We start from the raw sequence: 25320 nt of genomic DNA on the forward strand, positions 1-25320 counted from the left end.
GAGAGGCGGGAAAAGCTGAGGGGGCCCCGCCCGCCCAATAAACCACACCACAATCAAGGCTTCATGAATAATTTATTCCATTTGAATTTTTTTGTTTTTTTCTTAAAAAGTATAAACCTTTTTTTTTTTTTCTTCATTTCCTCGATCACAATTTGTACAACTCAGTGTTTATGGCATTCGGCAGAAATAGTGTTTGTTCCTTAAATCTCTTTTGTTTTTGTGTTTTGTCACGATAAATATGGCAGCAGCTCGGCCGAGGGCACATGGTGGCGGCTGTGCAAGGCTCCTGGGTACATCCAGCCGTGCCAGAGGCTGTGGGAGCAGCTCCCTGCCCTGCCCAGCCATGCCAGATGGCGTTGGAGCAGCTCCTGGGCCGGCCCGGCAGTGCCAGAGGCGTTGGAGCAGCTCCGCGGTGTATCCAGCTGGGTGTTGGAGCAGCTCCGCGGTGTATCCAGCTGGGTGTTGGAGCAGCTCCGCGGTGTATCCAGCTGGGTGTTGGAGCAGCTCCATGGTGTGTCCAGCTGGGTGTTGGAGCAGCTCCATGGTGTGTCCAGCTGGGTGTTGGAGCAGCTCCGTGGTGTGTCCAGCTGGGGTGTTGGAATGGCTTCCCAATGCGTCCAGCCGTGCCAGAGGGGTGTCAGAGGAGCTCCATGCTGTGTCCAGCTGTGCCGGATGGGTGGTGGAGCAGCTCCATGCTATGTCCAGCTGTGCCTGAGGGGCATTGGAGGAGCTCCATGCTGTATCCAGCCGTGCCAGCAGGACGTCAGAGCAGCTCCATGCTGTGTCCAGCCATGGTGGAGCAGCTCCATGCTGTGTCCAGCCATGCCAGCAGGATGTCAGAGCAGCTCCATGCTGTGTCCAGCCATGGCAGCAGAATGTCAGAGCAGCTCCATGCTGTGTCCAGCCGTGCTGGAGGGGCGGTGGAGCAGCTCCATGCTGTGTCCAGCTGTGCCAGCAGGATGTCAGAGCAGCTCCATGCTGTGTCCAGCTGTGCCAGCAGGATGTCAGAGCAGCTCCATGCTGTGTCCAGCCAGCCCAGCAGGATGTCAGAGCAGCTCCATGCTGTGTCCAGCCGCACTGTGTCCAGTCACCAGGCCACACAGGCTGTGGCATCCCAAGCCAGCGCTCAGCAAGGTCCTCACGTCCAGTTGACTCGGAAAAACCTAAAGCTTGATGAGTAGCATCCTGAAAAAGTGACCCTGAGGATTGTGGCAGGTCCCAAATCCAGTTTTACTGTAAATTAAGCTTTACTCCACTGAAAATAAAAAGTACACCCACAAATAATAATAAAAAAAACCCTTAAGTACGAAGCATAGTCCTGGGCCCTTTACTTAAAAAATAAAACAAAAAAAAAAGAAAATAATAAAACAAACAAAACCACCTTCCCAGCTGGAGGTTGTGAGACAGTAATGTTGTACAATGTCACCCCATGAATGAGTTCTCCAAAGAAACCCAGATGAAAACAAGGTTAATGCAGCATTACTATCCCAACAGACTGATATGCTGTGCAGCAAATTATATGGTGCAATAGCATTTTTTTAAAATGTTTTACTCTTATTCTTGAAAGCTTTAAAATAACGCAACATAATATTTTGATATTACAGTATTAACAAATAGTGCTTGATTAAAGACATTGGTAAGTCTTCATAGCAACACACAAAGTTAAAATTACCATCAGTGGTAAATATAGAAATACAATAATCTGCGCCATAACTGACAGCTAAGTAAGAACATAGCTGAGGATTTAAATATAAATCCATTTAGCTTTAATTATTTCAGAGAATGTTAGGAAGATCTAAATGTTACAGCTACTTTTAAAATGTGAGGGTTGTTACAAGTACAGCTGGTGGCCTTGCTGGTGTTAGCAATAGGGTTTTCAGAAACCTAATTCAGAAGTAGTGAAAGGTGACTGAAAGGATTAAATATCTGGGTTAAAATATGTATTTTTAATTGAAATGGAAGGATCTCAGCTTCTTTCATTGGAAGAGATAAACCTCCACAGCAACTTATAGCACTGATAGGAACAACATTCTCTTGCAAGGCCATTTTGAAAAGTTGTAGCTGAAATTTTCAACTATTTAAGCTTGCACTTGCTAAACAACCTCGAGTGATTGGATTGTGATGATTTTATTTATAAACCAGCTATTATGTGCACTTAAAATAGTTAAATGAAAGTAGCTAACAAAAAAAGGATGCCCAATATAGTAGTTGGCTCGGTGGTGCTGGCAGGTTTGATATGTACATTACTATCACTCCAGAAATGGCCCTTCTCATCTTTTATAGTGGTTATGATATTATATTTTACTTTAATTGCATTTGATGGGGGGAGGAGTGGGACACTGGCAGCTTTCACAGGAGGAGTTTCACAGGGAAGGCTGGTCCAGGTAACAGAACACAGTTACACCAATGTTCAGGCAGTGATGCACTTACCTTTGGGAATACAAGTCAGATTGAACACAAAACAAAAGCCACACCAAAACCCAGCCCTTGGAACTTGGTTAACTGAGCCAGGGTTAGAAATTACCATGTAACAACAAAGCTCAAAAAAAAAAAAAAAAAAAAGGACATACACTTTGAAAATTCCAGTTTTAGGAGCACTTCTCCATTTCAAAAATGCCAACCAAATGAGAAAAACCTTCTGTAAGACAATAATGTGCCGTTTAATCTGCGGTGCATCACCCAGATAAAGTCATGGACAGACCCAGGTTTGAACTCTATTTATCAAAATATGCTAGCTTCTGATTGCACTCATGTTGTTCTGAAGAAATGACTGAAAATTCTCATCACCAATTGTACAACTTCTTTATACAAAACCCAAAAAAAGTTGCTAATATTGTATGTACACGATTCAGTGAGACTTCATATGAAAAAAAAAATCACCTCAGGCAGGTCTTTTGCATTTAGGAAACGAGATTTTCATGAACACAGTTAAATTTGGTAAATGCAAGCAAATTCTTCCTTGTAGAGAGTTAACAGCAGGTGCACAAATGGATCTCCAAACTTGCTCCTTTGCAGGTTTCAACCAGAGAGACAGACAATATTAAGAGCAGGACTTGGGTTATGGTGACAGGCTCCCAGGAGCGCTGCAGTTCAGATTTTTATCTGGCAGTCAGACAAGGAACCCAGAAAAAGCATCTGCAGCTGCTCTTCAGCACCCGTAGGGGCTATTCTAGAGCAGCACCAGACATTTGGCATGTGCTGGGAAAAAGGAAGGAAACTACTGAGAAAAAATGGTGGCTGTAGATAGAGGGAGAGGTTTAGGAAAGCCTTGTGGTTTGTCAGTCCCTTCCTTGGGGAGGGCAAAGCCTCCTTGGCACAGCCAGAGCCTGAAAAGGGATGTGGGGAAGGAAGGCCATGCACTGATACTTGGGACCTTCACCACAGTGCCAAAAGTACATGGAAAAGGAAAATGTTCAGGGTTTCGTGCTGTTTTTACTAGTGGAATAAAATCTGAATACCAGAATTCACTGAGAATCTATATACACCACATTTTAGTTAAACACACACCAATCTTAAAGTCAAGATTGACTATTTTTGCATTTGTGAAATGGCTAGAGCTGGGCTAAATTTCAGCCTGGCAGGAGACTTTGGATAAGGTCAGAGTTTTCTGTGTGTTCCACCTCAGATTTGCATTTTATCACAAAAGTGGAAGCACACAATGCAGTGAGCACAGTGCCAAGAGTTCCAGGGAGCAACAATGCACAAGAGAGATTCTTGTGATATTAAATCTTGCATCCTGGAAGTGGATCTGAGAATCTAGCCCCAGCCCTGAACCATAGCACAAACTTCAATTGAAGAGTTTATTCATGTTATTCTCACTACAAGTTAAACCACCTACAATATCACTTATATATTGCCATTGTTACTCTGGAAAGGTGTGATATAAAATGCTGTAAGACCCGGTACCTTTTCAATTTATATAAACACAGTGAACTTCATTACTGTACATGTACTCTGCAACTACAGCTTAGCTGTAAATCCCCCACACACAATGGTATGGACATTAACCCCTCTATCCCCATTAAACTGTACATCAAGACAATACAAATTTACTGTCCCCACCCACCCCTTACAAAAAAATAATACTCTAAAAGCAACCTACTGCAACTTTTAATTAAGACGATTACATATATTTTAGACCAATTGCTTTAAAGCAAGAAGGCAGTATAAACCTTCTAGGAAAATTTTTATAAAAGAGGTTAAGAAATATAAGACAATTTATACATTTAAAAACTTACAATAAATAAGAGATGCAGGCATTTTTGAATACTAAGTACTATAATCCAATACAAGAACATCTTGATGTTCTGAAGCCATAGGTTGAAACTTAATTGTTCCTCATGTTTCTTCTCATCTCCATGCTTTTAAAATTCATTAACCATGACTGGGTACTATGGCTCATTACTCTTCACAAATACTGTGGCTGGGGAAAAATGGTTAATTTTGCTACTAAAAATGTTATAATACACTTTCTGCTCATCATTCTGAAGCATCCCCCACAGTCAGTGACTCCAAGACAGCAGGGCGATGGGTGCCCCTCTCACAAGTCAAAACAATATTTGCTGGAAGTAACAAGATTCATACCCCATCACATACAACTTGCACTGAGAAGAATTATAACTTAGTCCTGCAGTGAAATATCCCTTTTCCTCATTTTTGTCTTGCAAAATTCAGATGAAGATCACAGCATATTCATGATAAAGTTATACAACTGATTCAGCACCACAAAATGAATTGGGAGACATGACCGTCTGTCCTGGGTTGCAGGATCACAGGTTAGCCAGGAGAGTGCATTGTACTGTTCCAGAACAAACCTGAAAAACAAACAGCCTTCTGTCAGGACAACACATTTTCTCACCAGGATTTTACAGCCCTGATTTACTATAATCCAGCTTCTCTGGCATCAAAACCATACAATAGGTTTGCCAACATTCAGAAATAACATGTCTTCCAAATTATTACAGCAGTTCAGAGCTAAGCTTGCTTTTGGTGGAATACTGTCATTGTAATTTCTATTCTTAATTCATACCAAGAAGTTCACCTAAAAAAAAACAAGAAAAAGGAAAATAATCTGATGTTTTCTCAATTAGTGTCCTATGTTTACATAGATTTGGGCTCCTGTCCTTCAGCACTTCAGATTTTCCACAAGATTGCTGTGCAATATTCTGGCTTAACTATTTCTGTCTTTTCTGCTAGACCTCAAACTCTCTTCTAGTTTGAGGAATTTGTTGTTTTTCAAACATTATCAAAGACTGATTAGTTAAAAAAGACCTTAGAGATGCTTGGTTTAAATTCCTTAAATTACTTAAAGCACAGCAATTTATCTGCACTAAGGATATCAGCTGCACAAAGAAAAAAAAACTATCAGCAGGAAAAACAAACATGCAGCAGCATTAAAAATTAAATGCACAATATTTCTGCAAGTGACCAGTGATAAATACCTGAGCACATCAGAAGTTTGATTAGAATCAAGTGGATGGGAGTGTTTACTGTGGAGTAGCTCGTCTGATTGCACTGAAGGCACGTGGAGGTGCAAAGAGGCCTGAGGAAGGAAGAAGGAAACCAGAAGTTATTGCCTGACCAACTACACCATATTTCCTTCCCCCATATTGTTGTAGCTGGAGTCACCTTCTCTGTCTGACACACAAGCCAAAACAAATCTTATCCTTAGGCCATCAGCAAGGTCAGCAATTATCAGAATATTTATATTCTCAAAGCACAGTGCTAGTAGCAAAATATTTATTAGGGTTTTTTTTTTAAATCCCTTTTCTACATTAAGTGATTATTAAAAAATCAACTCAAGTGGCCCAAGATGTCTGGTAGCACTTGGAAGTTCAGTTAATTTCTATAGGCCTGTTCTATTTATATTTCATATATAGAGCTGCTTAGTGTAAATAATAAATCCTCTCCTCAAAATAATATCCTATACCAAAGCCACAGCTGAGCTTAGGCCAAGAGGAACTGCTAATCCAGACACAAACAAGGCTGCAGAAGATCTATCTGGATCATTATAAAACAAAGCACAGTATTAGAGATGGTGATTTGTTAATACAGAAAGTTTCTCTGCACACCAATGAAATGTGCCAATGTATCCTGGCTGTGCCATGAGGAGAGAAGGGGCTCCCACACCACCAGGCTGGTGATACCATGGCTGAAACTTGGCAAAGCCAACATGGAAAAAACAGCTTTTATGCTTTGTGCAACACAGGAAGAGATTAATTTATGCCTTATTTTACCCAGTGCAACAGAGTTACTGTGCTGTACTTGGGTACCTCCCTCTCTACCACCATTCCCACAGGAGTCCAGCCTCAGTTCTGTCCAGCAACTCAACCTGTTCTCACAAAATCCTGGAGCATAAAGCCAGGAAGAATCCAGACTATCAGGAAGATACCATGAGCAAGGCAGAGCCTTCCAAACAGCCAAATCTCAAAAACTGAACCCCTGGCCTCTCCTGAAGCAAAGCAGAGCTATCCCCATGACATGCACTGAACATTTTCACCCCCAGATCCCTCAGGCTGCTCCAGTCTCTGCCAGGACAGTACCTTAAGAAACAAGGGACACTGATTTTGTGCTTGAGGACACGCTGACCAAAACCAGTCAGGCAATGGACCTGCTTTGGCAGTTGACACAAAATAACCGAGGGCCAGTGGCTGCTGCAGTATATTTGTTACTTCATCATGAGATTCTGTGGACAGCAATCGATCTGTGCCTTGACCCTGCAACACAACAGGCAAAGGTTTTGGATTAGGAGAGCACAAATTTAATAGAAATTATCTGTAGCTTCTGAAACTCAAAGCATTTGGAAATATCCAAGCATGACATGACAATCCAATATTCAGGTGATCTAAAACCTTTCATTCCACAAAAAGGAATTAACAGATGGAATAAACACAGACAAAACACACACACACACACAAAACTGTATTTACTCCAATAGTTACCTTGCCCATATCACCTCCATGGGGGTAGTGGGACCCTGGAGAATGCACAGGGGATCCACCAGGAGATGCAGGAAGAATATTTATAATATCAGGATCAAGATCATCTCCAGTGTCTAGCAAGTCAAAGATTCCCATTCCATCTGCTCCATCTTGAAAAAAGAACAAGACCAGTGAATTCCTACAATTTCACAATGAGGAGGATATGACAGCACATTGAGAAGTGAAGTGATTTTCCATAGAAATGGAATGGTTCTAAGAATGAACAATTTATTCTTATGATAGGGGGAGTGAGGAGGGGTTTTTAGAAGGCAAGAACAAATCCAAGTACAAACCATTGTTTGTGTTAAAGGCCAGATCCAGGTTCTCAGTGGTGTAAGTGGATGATGCCACTTGCACAGATGCAGAGGTGGGGAACACCAGGATGTGGGTGCAGGAGGTGTCCTGGGGCGTGTTCAGCTGAGATGTTTGCATGTTCAGGGTGGTGCTGCGCCCGAACACGGAGCCGGTGGACACGGAATCTTTGGGAGAGAAACCAAACATTTCCTCAGCTTTGCAAAGCCTCAACTGTGCCACAAGTGCCAGAAAGAGAGAGTTTCCCAAGTACCTGGCATAATAATGAAGGATCCCTGGGGTTCCATGGCCACCAAGCAAGCACTGAGAATGCTGGGGGAGTCTGCAGCAGAGATCCCACACATCCTGCACATGTCCTTCAGCCTCTTGCTCAGCGACTGCAGGTTCCGGCGGCTCAGCAAGCAGCTCCAGTCTGGGGAAGCAAATCTCATCAGTGAGGTGGATGGACACACTTGATAGTACTGAAAAATTAAAGCTTCAAATCAAGCTTTAGACTCTCAAAAAAATGCTGCTGTTACCTTTTAATTCCCCATGTCCTATTCTCCCTAAGCGGCCTATGACAACTCTCCATGGCAAGGAGCTCATCTGCACCAGTCCCAAGCACCATTCCCAGAGTTTCTGGAGACCAAGCCTGCGGGCAGAACCCTTTTTCCTGCGAGCTCTACAAGAAGAAAGAAGGGAAAACAAAATTAAAACCCACCTGCAACAAGTTTTTAACACCACATTTAGAATTTTTTTGTATTAACCTGAACATTCACAGGAGCCAAGAGCATTGGTATTGCAGTCCATCAGCTGCAGCTTCAGGGGGTTTGGGTTTTTTAAATTAATCACATTCTAAAACTGACATTAGCAGCCAGTAAAGTGAGATGGGGAAGTATCAACACACACACAGTAAACTCAAGAATCACATGAAACCAAACCATGCTCTTCTAGAAATTTAACTCAAAACAATATACACATAATAGGGAAAATATTCATTTGATTTAGCCACTTCTGCAACACAGCAAGTCTACAAAAGTCAGTTATTCTTACAGCACCAAACCCAATGTAATTCTTCAGGGGAATGAAAGAAAATATACTTGCTAAAAATGAATTAAAGTTTGGTTCTTACCTGTTTGGAACGTCAATATTAATTATGCAAGTTTCTAACTGCTCTCCATAGAGGTCTGTGCAGGATGCAAGCAGCCACCTCTGATCATGAGACAAACAGTAGCCCACAAAAAGCACATTATACTTCTGGCCAGCTTCTCCAAAGGTTTCTCCCAGCTCTGTTTGCTTGTCCTTCACTGGAGCCAGTATAAAAGGAGGGGTGTAGAGTCGGATACACTCGGGTCTCTAGAAAGATGACAGAACAGACAGTGAAGTTTGGGGAAGGAATGATTCCTAACATAAAAGATGGTTGGTTGATAAGCAGGGACTTCCTCTGATCTGGGCAATTCCACAAGCTCATTAACAATACTCACATCAGGGCTCCTAAGAGCAGTTTCCATGGCTAAGCCTGGGCCAAAGCCAGTTAAGGTTTTCACGTTGGTGGAAGTTGGGAGAGGTCTCCGACACTGAGTGAAAGCTGAAAATGCCAAAGATTTTAAATGCTGAGTGTAGATCTGCCTGTCCTCGTGTTTCACAGGCTGGAGCAGGTACTGACATGGGACAATCTAGAAAGAGAGAAGAAAAAAAATAAATAATTGTTTTATTAATAGATTAAATGGTTTCTGACACAATATTTGGTACATTGCTTTTTAAATTTTACATTGCAGTCAAATTTCTTCCACTTCTTCTAAAAGTTATTTTTGTATTGTATTTATATTTTATATTTCTTCAAGAAATTATTCTCATTGAAATTTTCTTCAGAGGAAAAAAATAATTTGTTTAGAAGAGAATCTTAGTGATTCCCCTAAAAGCTGCCCTCTGTGAACTGGTCCTGCTGCTGCTGCTGGAAGGAGCTCTGGTTCCAGCCCAGCAGGGCCAGGCTGCAGAATCCAGCACAGGACTCATCACTGAGTGGGCACTGCATCTCCTCTGAGATAAAACTGATGAGTTTGGAATGTACAACAGGATTCAGCTTTGGTTAATAGCACCCAAACTGCTCTAAAAGATATAACCTAATGCTTGAACAGCTGGAGAACTGTAAGTAATGTTTGTGAAGGAAATGAAACTTCCACCTTGAAGGCATCACTGCCCCCAAACACAGCCAAAGCCAAGGATAGTCTGTGTGTTTGTGCTGCCTCACCTGCACAGAAATGATGTTCTTGATGTTGGGAGGAAGAACCTGAACCATCTCCAGAAAGCAGCGCAGAAGTCCAAGTGTCCACAAACTGGATGAGCTGCTGTTCTCATCCTTTTTTTCATATGTGAAAGGGTCAATGATGTAAACTACAATTGCAGGTGGATAGGTGATAGCATGTGAATCTCCATCTGTGGGGACTCCGACTTTATCACGATCCATAGTGCTGGAAAGGACATTTTGAATCCAGTTACAAACAGCTGCGTTTTATAAAGATTTGGTTTTACTTCAAAACCAGATCAAATTGTCAATTATTAATCTGAAAGATCTCTGAGTCAACTGTAGTATAAGAAACAGTCTTTTTATGTCATTTTTATATAGGAGCTTATCAGTAACTCTGAATCCCTTTGCTTTCCTTTAGCCTTTTTTATTACAGCAGCTCAACAGCTCAACTATTGCTTAACTGGGGAACGAGGATATCTACAGGAAGAGCTGTCTTTACCACTCTAACTTTGATTACAGAAAATAGAACTCTAAGATGGTGCCAATTATCTATCTCCCCCTCCTTCCCCAGCCCTTTAAAATACTGAAGTGAGTAGTTTGGTGAATTTTCTCTCTTTAGAGAGAAGAAAAAAAAGGAAGTTTATTTTTGTACCAGAGCAGACACTGAGATGCAGTCAGAACTGCAGCTACAACTGGAACCAAGAGGTTCAGCTCCACCACAACTGAACTCTCACTCTCCCTTAAAAGCAGTTTGATGAAAATAAATACAGGATTTTTATTGAAGGGGTGAAAATGCATTTGTGAGTTCACGTGAGTTGAGCTGATTTTTCAGCTGAAGGTGTGACTGCAGTTCCCTACCTTTCAGAAACCTCTGGATGGGGCTGTGCAGGTGCTGCAGCCGTGTCTCCAGACATCCCTGCTGTTTGCAGTGTTGGCTGTTGCTGCTGCCCCCCAGTTTGCCCGTTTGGGACTGGTGCAGCCTGGCTGGGCAGGGAGGCAGGAGTGGTATTGTTCATATTGCTGAAAGGTGGGAAGGAGGAAGGTTTGCTCGTTGGAATGCCACTGCCCAGGCTGGCAGAGGAGGACGAGGGGGCAGTGGTGGTCAGGGTGGAGTTGGCTGTAGTGGCTGCAGAGGACATGGCACTGCTGGAGGTCACTGTGATGGTGCTGCTGGTGGGAGCCGCGGGAGCCGACGCCGGAGTGTTGGGATTGGCAGCAGGGGCTGGCACTGGGGGCAGAGCAGAGGCTGCCTGGCTGGAGGGAGGGACCAGGTTTGTTTGGGAAAGTAGAGAATTGTCCAAAGGCTGAGAAGCAAGATAAGGACCTAAAACCAGGGGAAAAAGGCATAACTTTGATATCACAGCTGTTTTGATGCTTATGTCACCTATGGAAGTCTACAGTTGTAACAAAACAGAGCAAACCTCAAGCATACATTTTACCTCTCAAATTAAAATACCTGTACTAAATTTTCAAATTCTGTTTTCAAAAGATCCTTTCAGAAATATCAACTAATTTGTTTTAAATACAACTTTTTTCCAGATGTGTTGAATTGCAGGAAATCACTGCTTCAGAATCCAAATCACCAATAGAACATGACCAAAGTCCCAGGATGGCCATTCCCTAAAGGCACTGCTGGATGGTAAGAGGCCATTTTAGCACAAATACAGTTTAAAACCAGGAAACTGTCCCAACCAATATGATATTAAGCCATGATTCTTTACTGCAAAGGAGTAAGTGGTAATTGTATGATATAAGGGACATTAAATAAAGGCCATACCCAGCTCGTATCTGCAAACTTGAGCGTAGAGTTTGAGTTTGGAGAACGCGTCGTTGTTGGCATTGGCTGTCTGGGAGAACCACTCAGTGACCAACTTCTCTGAGAGCTTCTTGGAGGCTGTAGGTCCAACCCTCATGATCCCATCAGGCAGTAACTTACAGATAGGTCTGTGCTGACCAAGCCTGCAGGACTGCAAAGAAGGTAAAAAAAAAAAGCTTGAAAAGCTGTTAAACATCACACAAAGGAGATATCATAGAAAGGCACAGAATTCTCAGATTATTTATAATATTCCAAAGTAACATTTTAGCTCTAGAACTGCACCAGTAGGAAATGTTGAATAGTGATTTTATGGGTTATTGTCAGCGTTTTCCTAAATGCAAGAAAAGCAGGTTGATGATAATCTCCTCTCATCTTCATTCAATCCAAGCAATACAAGCACGTAATTAATTAATTAAATGGAGGTAACACAATTAACGTGGCAATGCAGGGCTTTGCCACCGGGTGGCGTTTATGGGATGGCAACGGTGAATACTGAAAGGAACGGGGAGCAGCACGAACAGCCCTTATCTTCCAAGTGCCCATTCCTAAAATCCCTGGGAGCAGCTTTCCCAGATAGCATCCTGAGCAGGCGGCGCTATCAGCTCCGACAAGCCTGATAAGTCCTTATGAGCACGAATTAGAAACAGCCTTCCCCAAATCCATTCCACTGCAAACTGCCACAAATCCTGTACCTCATATATTGCAGTCAGATCCCTGAAGAAGCTTTTGGCCCCGTTGAGCAGAGCCTCGTTCTCCGGGCACACCACAACGTACGCGACGTCTCGCTGAGATCCGTAAGGTTCCAGCATCAGCCTCTCCCAGTAGGGCAAAGCAAATGGAGACAGCACCAGGAAATCGTAATCGTATCCCAACAAAAATGTTGGGATTGGCAGTGGTTCTGGGGACTCATCAGTTCCTGGAAAAGCAAGGCATGTTTTTAAGCAGAAAGCTTAAAATTAACTTCAAGGAAACATGAATAAAACAGGCTCTGGTGTTCCCAGCATCTCACAGGAAGGAGCACAGGCTATCAATGGAATAGTTCTCATTTTACAGATCCAAAGTGTAGGATCCAACCCATCAGCTGACTGGTTTTACTTGAAATATCTCAGAGCCTCAGGAAAAAGTTCCACAGTGTTTTATATTTCTACCACTAGGAACAGATCAGCACTGTCCAGGAAACCTTTTCCCACAGAGCCAAAGCAATCAGGGACCAAAGACACGGGAAAAAAATGTAAATATTCTAAGCAGATGGGTAAAGGGCCAGAGAAGGAACCAAACTTAAGAACATGCATTTACATGTACTGTAAATGTATAATTGCCATGTTCTAAATATAGCTACAAAAGATCTGCTGGTGAAAGGTCACTCCTGTAGCACAGTGGTAAATCAATCTCATATGCTAATGAAGTCATCAAATCGTGAGTGCACAAAATTCACCTTCCAACTGTAAATGCATCACGTGTTGGCCACTGCAAACATTTATCAGAGACAAGACACTGAGTAACTAGATCTTGAACACAGTTCTGACAGTAATGAGCAATAAAGCACACTGTCTCAAACATTTCAGAATCAGTATTTTAACTCCCTGTCTTTAGAGTAATAAAAATGGGGTGAATGGAAAAATTTTGCATATACAAACTTGAGCAGTTAGTCTGTTTTTAACACTAAACCCATCTTTGCAATTTCAGTCCCTCACTGGGTGAAGTGCCAGGTGTATACCAACAGTGCAACTGAAGCTGTAAATTTTAAATGCACATCTTTAATTCATTGCCTATTTTAAGGAATATAAATATTTTCTGTTTTTCTAAAGAGAAGAATTCTCCTCTGTCTAACAAGCTTTCATTCGTTTAAAGAAAGGTCAAGTGCCCTTCAGAATTCCAACTGAGCAGCACCAGCCAGAGTTTGGATGGAGCAGAGGAAGGGGAGCAGGGAGCAAGGAAGGGGAGCAGGATTGCATGGAGCTGTTACCATAGGAGCCTCTCCCAGCCATCTTGTGGAACTGCTGCCAGGTGAGGGGTCCCTGCACGCCCCAGGACCGCACCGTCCTCTTCTTCTGGATGGCGTCCTGCAGCACGGGCTGCAGCGAGAGCAGCATGCGCAGGATGTCCTGGGAGCACTGCATGCTCACATCCACCACTGCAGGGACACAAACGTGCTCAGGGCAGCTGCACAACAGCCACAGCCCCAAACCTCCTCCACTGTAAACACTCCCTTCCCAAAAAACACCTGCAGGCCACCCAGAGGTTGGGATGGAGCAAGTTGAGCCTACACAGATTTACAGTTCTCCTTTACATTCTCCTTCTTCCCCTGACAAAATACACAGATGGATTTTTATTCTGAATTTTGGTTTTTCCCATTGAAAGGATCCCATCTTATGAGTTAAACTAAAAGGAAACACCTTAAAATAAAAACAAACCAAACAAAAACAACCCCAAAACCCCCAAACAAGTTGTAGAAGCCTGAAAGTCCCAGATTGTCCCTCCCAACAAAGGCAGATTGGCAGGCTGCCACCCAGTGCTCATTTCAGAGAAATCAGGGAAGCCTCGAGCACACTCAGCCCATTCCATCCAGAGCCACCACTGGGCCATTTCAGGTACAGGGCTTTAGAATGAAAAGCTGACACAAAATTTGGCATGGCTACAATTTCCAAGTCTTCTGTTTAAAGTATCTTTACATCTTTGTGTCCCAAACACCAGCCACAGTAATACAGAATCTTCTCCTGTGTGCCTGAAAACATCAATTTATTTTCAGACTGGGCTTTCCAAGTTAATCCCCCAGTGAGGCACAGAAACCTGGCTGTGTTCATCTTCTCTTACAACTACCTGTGATTCATAACTTTATCTTTCACCCTAACCCTGTTAAGAATTGCTACTTGAAAATTCTATTAGAGAACAATAAACAAATACACACAATGAAGGATATTCCAGGAGACACTGCATCATTAGTCAGGCCCTCAAAGGAAAAATCCAAGGATTTCTGGCAGACCCAACATACAGTGAAGGCTACAATAATGCTTTTTTTGCCACATGTGCCATTAACCTACTGCCCCCAGCTCCTCCTTGAAGGAGGGGGGAAGCCAACTGAATCAGAGCTGTTGTTTAATTCTGCCACAGTGGCCTTGACAATACGGTCACCACTCGAACCCCCTGCACTTCCTACAGGCATCAATCATTCCAGAGCCTCTGCAGAGCCACTCACCAAAAGCTCTTTAAAGGATAAACCCTGTGAAGTGGTGTGGACACTGCCAGTGGGCTCGTGTTACACTTCAGACATATATTGGGAATTTACAGCTGAGGGAGCCAAGGCCTCACCCTGCTTGGAGATCAGCACAGGACATAGAAGGGCTGGTTATTCTGAACACCATCAACCACAAGTCTGTACGAGCACACAGGTGGCAAAAACAGCACTCAAAATCCCCAAAGGAAAACCACAAAAAAAGACCCTTCCAAAACAAAAACCCAAACAGGTAGACAAGCAGAAAATCAGCTGTTTTCAATATTTACCATTTCTTTTCGACCAGTGGTGCAAGCAAGTAGTTTTCACAAGTGCTTCATCAACTTTCCCTCCTGACATATTGTCCATGAACTGGCGTCCATGTTCCAAGGCTAAGTAGCAGTCATTGCAACAATCCCTTTCTTCTACACGTACCAGGTTGCTGACAGCACCAACTTTGGCCATGGAGTCTTGGTCTGCTGCTCCAAAGGGTGAGAACAGGTTGGTGCATTGATCCTGCAGCAACAGTATCAAGTCATCGGGCAGTTTCTCGGGTTCTTTCAGCCCTCCACTGCCGTGCTCAATGGAAGTAGCTCTGAGAGCTTCAAAGCGTTTTTCTGCTTCTTTGCCGCACTCCGTGTTCCGCCCCAGAATATCCAGCTCATCTTCAAGAAACAGCCCGGAACTGTTGCCAAATTTTCTATTCATCACAGCACTGAAACCACAGGTACACCTATACTGGGCCTCTTGTGTTGGATCAGGAATGTAAACTCCAACATCAGCACCTTTGATGTTCATATTGCAAACACAAATGCAGCAGCTGTCGAAGTTGCAGTCTTTGAAGAGGTTCATGACGGACTCGGAGAGGATGAGATTGACGTACAGGCTGTGTGCCTCGGGGATGGAAGGCACCGTGGCGGGCTCCACCGAGTTCAGCGGCCGACACGTGGAGGGCGTGGAAGCTGGGGAGTACAAATCCGAGTTCTCGTACTTGACCGAGCCCTGCGCGCTGGCGGGACCGCCCGCTCCTCGCGGCGTGCGCGGAGTCCTCGGCGTTCTGGGAGTTGGGAAGCGAGGGGTGGAAGGAGAAGGGAGGATTCCAGCCCCGCTGTTGCTGGGAGGGGCACTGCTGGGGGGCATCCCGAACGGAGTGTGGGTCTGGGGGGTGTAGGCAGGGCCGTACTCCTGGTCCATGGTGCTCCCATCACTGACGGCGGCCGCAAGAGAAGGAAAGGCTTTAAGTACACAGCATACTGGGTTTGAAGTTTAAGACTCAGATTTCTAAAGAAGGACCTCCCTAATTAATATTTGCTTTTTTTTAAGCTAGTCTTTCATAATCCACAGCAAGATTTTCATTCCCTAAGGAACTTCAAGAGCATTTGCTCTAAATGACTTTGCAGGACTCCCACTGAGAGCACCGTTAAGGAATCTCTCCCTGGCTCCTTTCGTCTTTTCCTTTGCACAAAGCTCCCAGGAAACAAGTGTGGTCAGAATAAATTATAAATTCTGAGGTTGTATGGAGTCTAAAGGACACCTTTTTCATTCATGTTTTATTTACATGTTGTGTTGACACACACTAAGAAAATAGACCGGGTCTACTGACAGCAGATTCAGCTGAATCCATGAGGAAAGTATCACCTGGAAAGATTTAACATTTTCTTTCCTAAGCACTTGAGTATTTCCAAAGGCTTGTAAGGCTAATGAGACCTGGAAACATATTGCTAATGAGTAACAGAAGCAACATCAGTATTTAATCCAAGATTTAACATCCATATAATCTTATCAAGAAATACATAGCACGTCCTTGCTGCCTAATCCATTTCTACCAGCTACTAATGCAGAGGGGAAAAGAAAGAAATCCTTTCCACAAGAAGAGCTGGCAGCAAGACCATCCCTACCAAATGCAGGGTACAGAAATGTCCCCTGCAGTTCTGCTATGACCAGGCCTGGTCACACAGCACAGGAAATGTTTCCTACTCCCAGCACAGTTGAGTTTAGTGCTACTTAAGAAAATAATTTAAGAAACAGCAGCACCACCTACTAAGCCCTTCCAGCACTGACTACACCACCACAAAAACAAAGTCCCAAGTTTACATTTATCTTGATTGTTACCATCTTCATTACTTATTAAACCTGGACTTGCACCATTAAGCTTCCCCAAGAAACCTTTAAAGGAGACAACAAATAAAATGTATGTACAGTTAAGAAGCTCTTTGAGAAGAGTCTCCTGCAGTAGGTTTAGCCAGAAGGATGTTTTTAAAGGCTCTTGTCAGTTGTATAAACACAGAGTAGATACAAATATTCCCATTACTGACTGAAAATAAATATTTAGGGGTGGCAAAGTGAGCACCTCACAGAGCTGAAGCCCCCAGGGTCGTACCCATCTTTGATGAAAGGCATGGCAGGGCCTGGAGGAAGCAGCTCCAGCTTTCCCACAGCCCAGCTCTGGCGGTAAATGCACTCCTCGGGCAGTTTGATGGGAGGAAGACACTGGCTGGGAAGAGTCTTCAGTGGTGCAAACATGGAACATCCCACTAAAGCTTGACAGTTCTCAGGTTTATAAACATAAGAATAATCCTGCAAGGCAGACATGGGAAAGCATTAGTGTGTAAATTAGATCGCTGCAGCAATTAAATGCTTCTCCAAAAAAGCAGGACTGAGTTCAAGCAGCAGCTCTTTAACCCAAAGTCCTGACACAGCTGCAAGAGAAAGCTGAGATGTGCACACACAATATTCACAATACACCAAAACAAACCTCAGTGAGCTGCAGTGACTGAAAGGCATTTCTGCAGCTCCCTGATGGCTACTCAGGTATTACTCAGGTGGCAAAAAACTACATACTTACTACTGAGTGTATAACCTCCCCAAAATAATGCAGGACAAGTTACCAATTGTACTTCATCTCCCCCCAGTCCTATTCAGATTTAAGTAATAAACTGATCAGGGCTGTCAGCACTACCTACCTTGATTTCAGCAGGTTTGGGGCTGCAGAAACCCTCATCTACTTCGATTCTGAACTGAGCCCCCACAGTAGAGCTGTTCCCTTCCAGCACTGTTCCTCCAAGTGTAGTGTCCATGCTGCCATACTCCTTATTGTTCATGTTCATTGGAGAAAACCCCATAATATGTTGTTCCAGTGAAGGGGGAGTTGGATACATTTTATGGAGATCTGCAGTGCCTAATTTCAGATCAGAAGCAGACTTTAGAGCATGAAAACTTTCTGAAGTCTTTCCTGAGTCTCAAAATTTTGCAAAGGCAAATGAAGGGTACATTTCCAAATTGCCACAACATATTAGAGTCAAATGTTTAGAGCGAGTATTCTCTTTAAGCAAAAAGAAAACACAAAAATCTTACTTATGCATGACAGTGGGTCTAGATTTCCTGTTTTTGCCTCTTTGCAGTTGGATTTGTCATCGGTGCCGTTCACTGTTCGTTTAGATCCAGGCTAAGAAAGAAGTATTGCCATAAAATCACTTCAGACATAAACACATGTTCATGTTTCCTTCTAACAGGAAATCTCACCTGCACATACAAAGCTGAGACACTGTATAATATTTAGAAAAATTAAAATAGCTCAGAAGCCTAAGGTTGGGCTTACACTTGTTCTTAATTCCAGGAATCCAGAGAACCTCTCCCAATAGGTCACAATATTATTGAAGGGAAAAACCAGTTACAAAATAACCCTCAGCCTCTTAGCAGGCAGTAAAAGAAGCTAAATTAGGGCTGCCCACAGTCTACCACAGCAAACCATAACACTCCCAGAGCCACATTAACATCACAGGTGTTACCACCGGAACAGAGAAGACAAACACAAATCCTGCAACAAGAAATACAGGAAAGAAAAACTGCCAAAAGTAAAAGATTAAGAGATCTTTTACCATCCTTAAACTGTTCAGATATCTGCAGAATGGAAGTGCTCACATTTAATAGCAAACACACTTCCTTTACATACTGATGATCTTTGATGGCTGTTAAGATCCTTCAGCCCTTACTCAGCCCCAGCTCCCATTAAAGTTGATGGGCATTTTGTCTGGGTAAGGGGATTTGGGATTAAGCATGGAGCAAAGCACAGTTCAGAAAAGACAACTGATTACAAACAGTATTGAAACAGAAACTAAAAAGATAATGGATTCAGAGCCATCAGAAACTGCAAGAGAAAGTGTTCCAAGACAATAGCTGCTGCAGACAAGCAGCTTCTTTGGCAGAATGTCCAGTGTTTAAATGCCTTTTCTCTTCCAGAAGTTGCTGTTTCCTTTCAGTGTTACCTTGATGAGCAGTTAACCAGAGCCCAGACCACAGGAAAAGAACACACTGGGACATGCTGAATCTGTACAACTCAAACTGAAGGTATGTTCAGGCAGCACACATTGTGGGGATTGTAAGGAAGTAAGATCAAAAGCTTGTTTGCATCAAAAATCTGCCTGCATGAGTCAACCAGAGGAGTCCGTTTGCCACTGAGGGGCCAAGCTCTTGTTGGTGTGAAAGTTTTGCAACCTCTCCTACAAACACCAGAAAAAAAAACAAACCCCAAACCACAGAAAGACAAGAGTTGTTCCTGGCTGGTTTTTTGGCTGTCACTTGCCAGGACTTTTTGCCCATCACTTACTGTGAGTTCATCTTCATCAGAATTGAAGAGATTGTCCAGGTCAGTGTAGGACACCACCAGGTCTGTCTCGTGGAACAGGCTGGTCGAGGCAGTGCGCGCGTGGGCAGCCAAGCGCTGGGCATCTGTGGAGAGAGAGCAGCACCACAAAACCTTCACTCAAAACTTCATTACTGAGCTCTTTCCACAGTTAGGGGGACAGGAAACCCCAAGGGGGTGAGATGTTCCACTTATCCATCTTACACAGAGGTGAGGGCCCTTCCATTTCAGAGCATTTGGATTTTATAGCCAACATTTGTCTGCAAGGTGCAACAAAGAAATGTTCCAAGCAGACTGAAGGGAAATACAAACCATAAAACACAAAACTCAGCAGCCTATTAGAACCTACTGACTATTCAAGGTACCATTAATATAACACAATTAAGACAGAGAGGAAAAAAAAATGCTTCTTTACCTTGCTTGACAGAAGGACTGAACAGAGACATTGCATCCTCTCCTTCATGGGACAGAACTGTAACACTGGATGTCCCATCCTCAGCCTATTCAAAAAGGAGAGAAAAGTTTGCTTTAATTAATGAGTAGGGTGGGAGGTAATTGATGTCCCTGTGGGAATTCTGTCCCTGGAGAAGGATCAGGTTCTCATTACCCTGTGAGCTCAGCAGGGACAGGCTGGGGGTGCTGCTGGCCCAGGGGAGCAGAGCTTGGGCTGCCAGCACAGGGTTTGTCTTGGGGATAAATTTACAAAGCAAGTTGTGGATTCTTGCTTCAATACCTTAAGGAAAAACCTTTGCTATCAGATGCTACACATTATCTGTACCAGTTCCTGAATGCAATACATCCACTCATAACCAATTCTAATCAGCAAATTTATTTCCCAGACAAGCCCCCAGTGCAGTTAGATTTTCTCCTTTTCTGTAGGTGCCCTTTTGCTTTTAAGTACAAGTCTCACATAGCTGCACTAAAGCACAAAAAAAGAATAAAAATTGCAATTCAGTGGCCAGGGAAGGAGTCAGGGCTCACCTCACCTACCCCCAGACCTTTCCACTCATGAACAAAGCACTGGCCCTGTTCTTCCTCTCTCCCCAGGCACCTGCCACCACCTATTTCCACAGAGAGGCCACTGAGCCAGACAGAGCCAGCAGCTTTTTCCTCATAAACCCTGATGCAATAGCACCACCAGTGTGCCAAAAAAAAATTTAGGTGCCATTAGAGACATGCAGCTTAATTTCATTGATCATTTCTGCTAGAATATAATTTGTTTTTTAATTTGCTTCTAAATACACGAAGAAGGATTTAAATTCTATCCAGTGCCTAAGGCAATCTGTTTTAATCTCATCACTGATTTGTAGCCTCACTCCTTTACTCACCTTGTGTTTCTTCCCCACTTCCCTCTCAATGTTCTGCCTGTCCTTTTTGCTGTCAGGAAACAGGAATTCCACATCTCCATCCACAAAGGCATAAGGATCGATTTCAGGTTCCTGGTCAGCTTCCGTTGCTACAGCTGTTAAATATTGGTTTTTACTCTGGTACTGTTGCACCAGTTCATCTGAAACCTTCAAAGGTTTCCTACATTGCACCATTAATCTGAACAGAAGAAAAATAAAAATCACAAAATCATTTATTTAGCATTTGTTACATGGAATTATTCCTGCTATCACACAGCCTTGACAAGAACAACCTCATCTTCCCACTTCCTTCCTTCCCAGCCCAGCTTCAGAAAACTTTTGGGGATGAAGATGAAATCATTACTCATTTAATATCACCTCCTTCCACACATCAGATCCAGCCCTGTGATTCATCCTGCCCCTCTTTCCTCAAGCACTGTCAATTCACATAAAGATTAGTAATTTATCCCAGGTCATGGCTGTCATTTATTATAAGGCACAAATGGATTCAAGTCTCCACATCCACTAAAAATCACCAGGCTAAAGAATTACTCACAGCATCCCCAAAAAAAAAGCCCAAGCAATAATCACAAGTAAAGCACACAAATGCCACTGTGTTCAGGAGGCATTTATATCACATAGATCAATACAAATGAAGCTTGCAGCACACCAGTCACTAATTTACTAATGGGAAAAATCAAAGCACATTTGCTTTTATCAGCATTTTTCTTTTGTTAACATTCTGAGCCAAAACTGGAGCTGCTAAGTACACAGAAATTAAGGTTTTCTCTCAGGAGGATTGGTTTCACAAATGCAACATTGCACCAGGAAAATAAAGATATTGGCAAGGAAAAACCTGTTGTGATTATGAGCTGTAGATGTGCCCCTGAAGCAGCTTTATTTTCTGTATCCCAACATTCAAAAGGCACCAGGTGAGCAAGGTGCTCCCTCAAACAAGATGAGAAGTTCCTGCACATTCCTCTCAACTATAGAAACAGTCTGACTTTGACAAAGACACTTCCTAGAAACAAACTGTCCCAAAAAACACCTCACAGCCAACAACAATGGCAAATCCACCCAGGCTGCTCTTCCATGCTCAATAAAGCAGTTTTCTAAAACCTGCAGAAATTGCCATCAGGAAAAGGGAAAAAAAAAAGGTAAAAAAAGAGATGGAAACTTCTTTCTAGGAATGGGGAATTAAACAGCTCTGCTGTATTTTTGACCAGCACAGAGGAAGAGAAGTTAACAGCCAGATATCCTAGGACTTTTTGTAAGTTGTCAAACCAAACTAGGAAAGACCACGTCTTGAAAGAAAAAAAGGAAACTTCTTTCCTTATCTACTTGGCTGAAGTGAATTCAAGGCAAAGGAGAAAAAGGCACTAAAAAAAAAATCCTATAAATGCACATCTTGAAAGAGTCTCTTAAACAGTGACCACAAAAAATGTCAAAAACTGTGTGGGCACAGAGCAACAGCTACACCACATTTACTCCTTCTCCCAGCTCCCACCACCTTTACTCCATCCCCCAGCTCCCACCACCTTTACTCCTTCTCCCACCACATTTACTCCTTCTCCCAGCTCCCACACTCACTCCTTCTCCCAGCTTTCCTACAGCCACCCCTGTGCTGCCACCATGGCCTCCCACTGCCAGCAATGGGACAAAAACCAACTCCAAGCTTCTGTCTTGTGAGTAGCTGTTCCTCCACCCCAAATTCAGCAGCCCAGCTCCCAAAATAAAACCCAAAGCTCTCCACAATTTGATACTGATCACAGTAAGGGTCTCCTTTCACCTGAACATGAATAAGAACATTTGGAGCAAAAATAATCAGCACAAGTGCATGGACAGAGGCAGCTGTGGGTGCAGTCCTCAGTTCCTCGATGGCAGAGCCCTGAGCCCAGGTTTGTCACCTCTCCTCATGTCCCTGTCCTGTTAAGCTGTGCCTGCTGTTAACAGCCCTGTCAGCACCTGCTGCTTCCCAGGGCTGTCCTTTTCCAGCAGCATATCCTCACAGGGAAGTGTTGGGAAACAGGGATGACAGGAACAATTCCTGCTCACTCACTGCATCTCACAGGGACCCAGCACACAGGGCCAAGGGGCTCTGCCTCAGGGGTTCTGCTCTCATCTTTGGGGATTTGGTGCTGGGGATCTTGGGGGGGTTTGTTTTCACTCATCTTGGCTCGTTCTGCAGTGAAACAGAGCTCAAACCTAAGTTCTAACACTAAATCCACCAGAGTTTTATTTCCTTCAGTGGTCCTAAGCTCCAGAATTTATTAAAACTTAAAAGAGTATCCAAAGTGACCAATTCCTTTATCCCAATGGGAACAAGCAGCAGAGTAGAATGTTTCACAAGCTGGGGCTTGTAACATCAGCTCTTCCAAGTGAAGACAAGAGCAGAAAGGAGAGAAGAAACTTCAACAAGATCTCTGCAGCTCAGACCATCCCTATTTTCTTCAAATAATGAAAAAAGCAATACTAAAGTGAAAAAGTTATTTCTTTTTTTTTTTGGTGGGGAGAGGAAGGAAGGGACTTAAGTCCCAAATAGGCATCATTTGGCTGCAAATTAATTTTAGAGTATAAAAATAATTATCACTGCTGTCAGTTAAATCACAGCTAAAATGAGAAAAAGCTGGAAAGTCTTGCTACAGGTCTGACTGTGCTTTGTGCTCCCATTTCACAAGGATTAACTTCTTGTACCCAGAGCTGTGCTCACACCCTCAGCATTACAGATCCTTACACTGAGAAACTCCTGCCTCTGGCCCTCCTGTTCCCTCACTTCTCGTGTTGTTACTCCAGCATCGAGCACCACTTACTCTGTAACTGATGTTACATTTTCCTGTCCAGCAGGTATTACTGGATCATCTCTCAACTTATCATTTGGAAGCTGGGGTGGTAAGAACTCCACATCCTTTTTCTTTGGAACTTTATAATACTTCCAAGTGGTGTCAGCCTCATCCTCCTCCAGATTGACGGCGGTGCCGACGTACACGGTGGGCTCGATAACCTCGGGGAAGGCGGCCGGGAAAGGCTGGGACAAACCATCCAGCCTGTCCTCCATCGCTTTCGTGGGGACCAAGGGGTCTGGTGTTGGCATCTGGTAGAAATGTTGACTCTGAGGCGTGGAGGGAGCTTTGGGCACGCCCTCGTCGGTGCTGTCGCAGGGGTGGGGGCTGAGCGGCGGCGGCTGCGGTGAGTTTGCCAGCTCGGCCCCGTGCAGCGCGGGGGCCTTGGCTCCATCGTTAGTTCGGATGTTGGCAAACCTCACTTGGCTGTCTGGTGCACTCATCACAAGCCTCTGACTCGCTGAATCTGCCTCCATGGCAACATCATCACTGATAGATACACGATGATGAAAAGGAGTCAAAGGGCGTTTCTGTGGCTTATCCCCTTTGTCTTGCTTCTCATTTGTCTTGTGCTTCGGAGCCGCCGGCTGCTGGGGGCCCACAGGTGGGGCCTGCCCCTGTTGACCTGAATTTCTTGGTTTGAGATTTTTGTGCCTGCAGAATTAATACAGGGGAAAAAAGACTCCACATTAATCTTTCAAATATGTCTATGGTGTTCTTTTTCACTAGATAAGAACCTGCTTCTAGGCCATTAAACAGCCCTTGAGAGACATCTGAAACTGAAACTGTTCTGAAGTGAAGCTGCCTCTTCTTTCTGACCAGAATCTGAGACTTGAGCAGCACTGTATGATTTCAGAATATCATTTTAAAAACTCTTACAATCTGTCCTCTGAGCCAAACACACAAATAATCCTCAGAATTAAGACAGTATGTTATAACTGCTTTAGCAGAAATAGATTGTCACATGAACTCCCCATCACTTTTAACTAGTGCCAGCACTGATGAATCAGTAGAACAACGTAAGAATCAGTGAATGGCTTCTGGAATTCAAACACTGATACCAGCCAAGAGAGCTGCCCAAGCCTCACTGGGTTAAGGACTGGAAAATTAACACCAAGAACCAAGAAGCCAAGCTCACTCCTCCAAAAGCTATTTCCAAGCTATTACAGGGCTTTTGTAGCTGCTAACTCACAAATGTAGCAAGAGTGGGAAAAAGAAAAATGTGGTGTCTCAACTGCATTAATACAGCTGGGTCTGTTCAGTGTAAATGCACTTGAGCTTAAACATTTCAATTGCAAGTTCAAGATGCCAACTTCCAGGATGATCTGACAGAACAAGCCCATGGAATACTGAGGGGTAGGATGAAATGTTTATGATTGAGCCATTGAACTGCACGTACATCCTCAGAGCCTGGCAGCTCTTTGCCTCTCTTCCATTAGCAAAGTTAAGAAGCACTTGTATTGAAAAAACAGGATTAGGCAGGGATAAAAGGTAAGAGGTATCAAAATCTATTTTTACTTTAAACTCTCACACACATCCACATGTTGTTTCTCCACTTAGAATTCAAAACACATGGAATAATAAGGGGGTTTAGACCTTTGCAATTTCTCTTTAGGCAATTGCATATTTCTAATACACACCTCACACACTTAATTGATTGGTTTGCTCTTAACTAGTGCTATCATAGCTAAATTCTCCTTGAAAAGATCATTTAATCCTCCTCCACATCCCAGCTCTTCTCAGGACACAAGTATTTCCACAGAACTTTAACCAACCATTTCAATAAGGGAGTTTAAGAAATGCATTTCTCTCAAAATGCTACATCCTCCAGACAGTAATTTTTTCCTAAGATACCAATATTCACTGCAAGGTAATCAGTGTAACATTTAAATCAGAGAAAGTGTTTAAACCTATTGCAACACTTCAGTCACCTACAGATTAATATT

The 25320-nt window shown here is 43.4% G+C and overlaps 1 protein-coding gene across 1 annotated transcript in view; it reads right to left on the reverse strand.

Annotated features, from left to right (window-relative positions):
• Positions 1 to 55: 55 nt before the first annotated feature.
• Positions 56 to 25320, reverse strand: part of MED13 (mediator complex subunit 13) — a 54868-nt gene continuing 29603 nt past the window's right edge. Inside the window, exons 9-30 of the mRNA XM_033078135.2 lie at positions 23345 to 24028; positions 20517 to 20733; positions 19604 to 19688; positions 19153 to 19274; positions 17901 to 17991; positions 17510 to 17724; positions 16927 to 17123; positions 14837 to 15753; positions 13302 to 13469; positions 12028 to 12251; positions 11297 to 11486; positions 10378 to 10843; positions 9523 to 9742; positions 8756 to 8947; positions 8404 to 8627; positions 7811 to 7953; positions 7546 to 7704; positions 7274 to 7459; positions 6942 to 7090; positions 6543 to 6716; positions 5442 to 5542; positions 56 to 4814 (exon numbers count right to left, since the gene is read on the reverse strand). Of these exons, the coding sequence (XP_032934026.1) occupies positions 4682 to 4814; positions 5442 to 5542; positions 6543 to 6716; positions 6942 to 7090; positions 7274 to 7459; positions 7546 to 7704; positions 7811 to 7953; positions 8404 to 8627; positions 8756 to 8947; positions 9523 to 9742; positions 10378 to 10843; positions 11297 to 11486; positions 12028 to 12251; positions 13302 to 13469; positions 14837 to 15753; positions 16927 to 17123; positions 17510 to 17724; positions 17901 to 17991; positions 19153 to 19274; positions 19604 to 19688; positions 20517 to 20733; positions 23345 to 24028 (5257 nt within the window). The 3' untranslated portion in view covers positions 56 to 4681. The remainder of the gene's footprint in view (positions 4815 to 5441; positions 5543 to 6542; positions 6717 to 6941; positions 7091 to 7273; positions 7460 to 7545; positions 7705 to 7810; positions 7954 to 8403; positions 8628 to 8755; positions 8948 to 9522; positions 9743 to 10377; positions 10844 to 11296; positions 11487 to 12027; positions 12252 to 13301; positions 13470 to 14836; positions 15754 to 16926; positions 17124 to 17509; positions 17725 to 17900; positions 17992 to 19152; positions 19275 to 19603; positions 19689 to 20516; positions 20734 to 23344; positions 24029 to 25320) is intronic.

This window comes from Catharus ustulatus, chromosome 22 (assembly GCF_009819885.2).
Source record: "Catharus ustulatus isolate bCatUst1 chromosome 22, bCatUst1.pri.v2, whole genome shotgun sequence".
Taxonomy (NCBI): Eukaryota; Metazoa; Chordata; class Aves; order Passeriformes; family Turdidae; genus Catharus; species Catharus ustulatus.